Source organism: Alligator sinensis, unplaced genomic scaffold (assembly GCF_000455745.1).
Source record: "Alligator sinensis unplaced genomic scaffold, ASM45574v1 scaffold1301_1, whole genome shotgun sequence".
Classification (NCBI taxonomy): domain Eukaryota; kingdom Metazoa; phylum Chordata; order Crocodylia; family Alligatoridae; genus Alligator; species Alligator sinensis.
In genome coordinates, this window is record NW_005842575.1 from 272,770 (window position 1) to 273,625 (window position 856).

An 856-nucleotide genomic window follows, 5' to 3' on the forward strand; every position below is an offset into this window, starting at 1 on the left:
AACATAATGACTATGTACTTCACTTCCTAAGGATTAATGAAACACAGTGATGCATGACATGAATGGCTCATACTGACTGCAGGAAGAGATGCCAATCACCTTTACCTGATGTAGGAGACTTGCAGCGCTCCAGCTCCAGGGAAACTGGACTATCACTGAGTTCAGTCAGGCCTGAAAAAAAAATGGAGTTCAAAAGTTAAGATAGATTTGAGTGTACCAGGACACGCTTCAACTTCTTTGGCTGAAAGCTTGTCTACATTTGAAAGTCAGCTTAACACAGTAGAGAGTAAAATTAAAGCACAGTGCTATTCCAGAATAACTCCAAGTGTAAACAAGCCTAGAGTACATATACAGAGGCCTACACTGATTTAAATGGGCAAGCAGGCTGCTGACAGATGTGGAAATAAAAACAAACAAACAGTACTTTACTGGAAAAGCAACCACATCAATTTCATATGGCTCCCCAACATCTGTATAGATCACCTGCTTCAGCGGGGCTTTTTTGGAGCTTTTATCTAATAGCCGATTGAATTAGCTATTACAGTGGTTGTCAACCAGGGGTACGCATACTTCTAGGGGTGCTTAAAAAGGTTGTAAGGGGTACACAGAACAGATGTGGCCGATAAACGCTGTGTGCATGTGTGCAGCCACAACACAACATGCAGGTGGCGAGGAGCACAGCCTGGACACATGGAGAGCAGCCAGATCTGATTGGTAAGTCTGTTTTGGGGAAAAGGGTATGAAGGGGCAGTTTGAGGCCCCAGCGGTGGGGGAGGGAGTGGGGCTGGGGAGGGGCAGGGACTGCACAGCCGGGGTGGGGCACGGGACTGAACTGCATGGCGGGGGTGGCTCCCGC

General features: G+C 47.3%; 1 protein-coding gene across 1 annotated transcript in view; it reads right to left on the bottom strand.

The window, feature by feature from the left end:
* STXBP5L (syntaxin binding protein 5 like) overlaps nt 1–856 on the bottom strand; it is a 253,207-nt gene that overhangs the window by 99,245 nt on the left and 153,106 nt on the right. Inside the window, exon 18 of the mRNA XM_025214254.1 lies at nt 106–171. Within this exon, the coding sequence (XP_025070039.1) occupies nt 106–171 (66 nt within the window). The remainder of the gene's footprint in view (nt 1–105; nt 172–856) is intronic.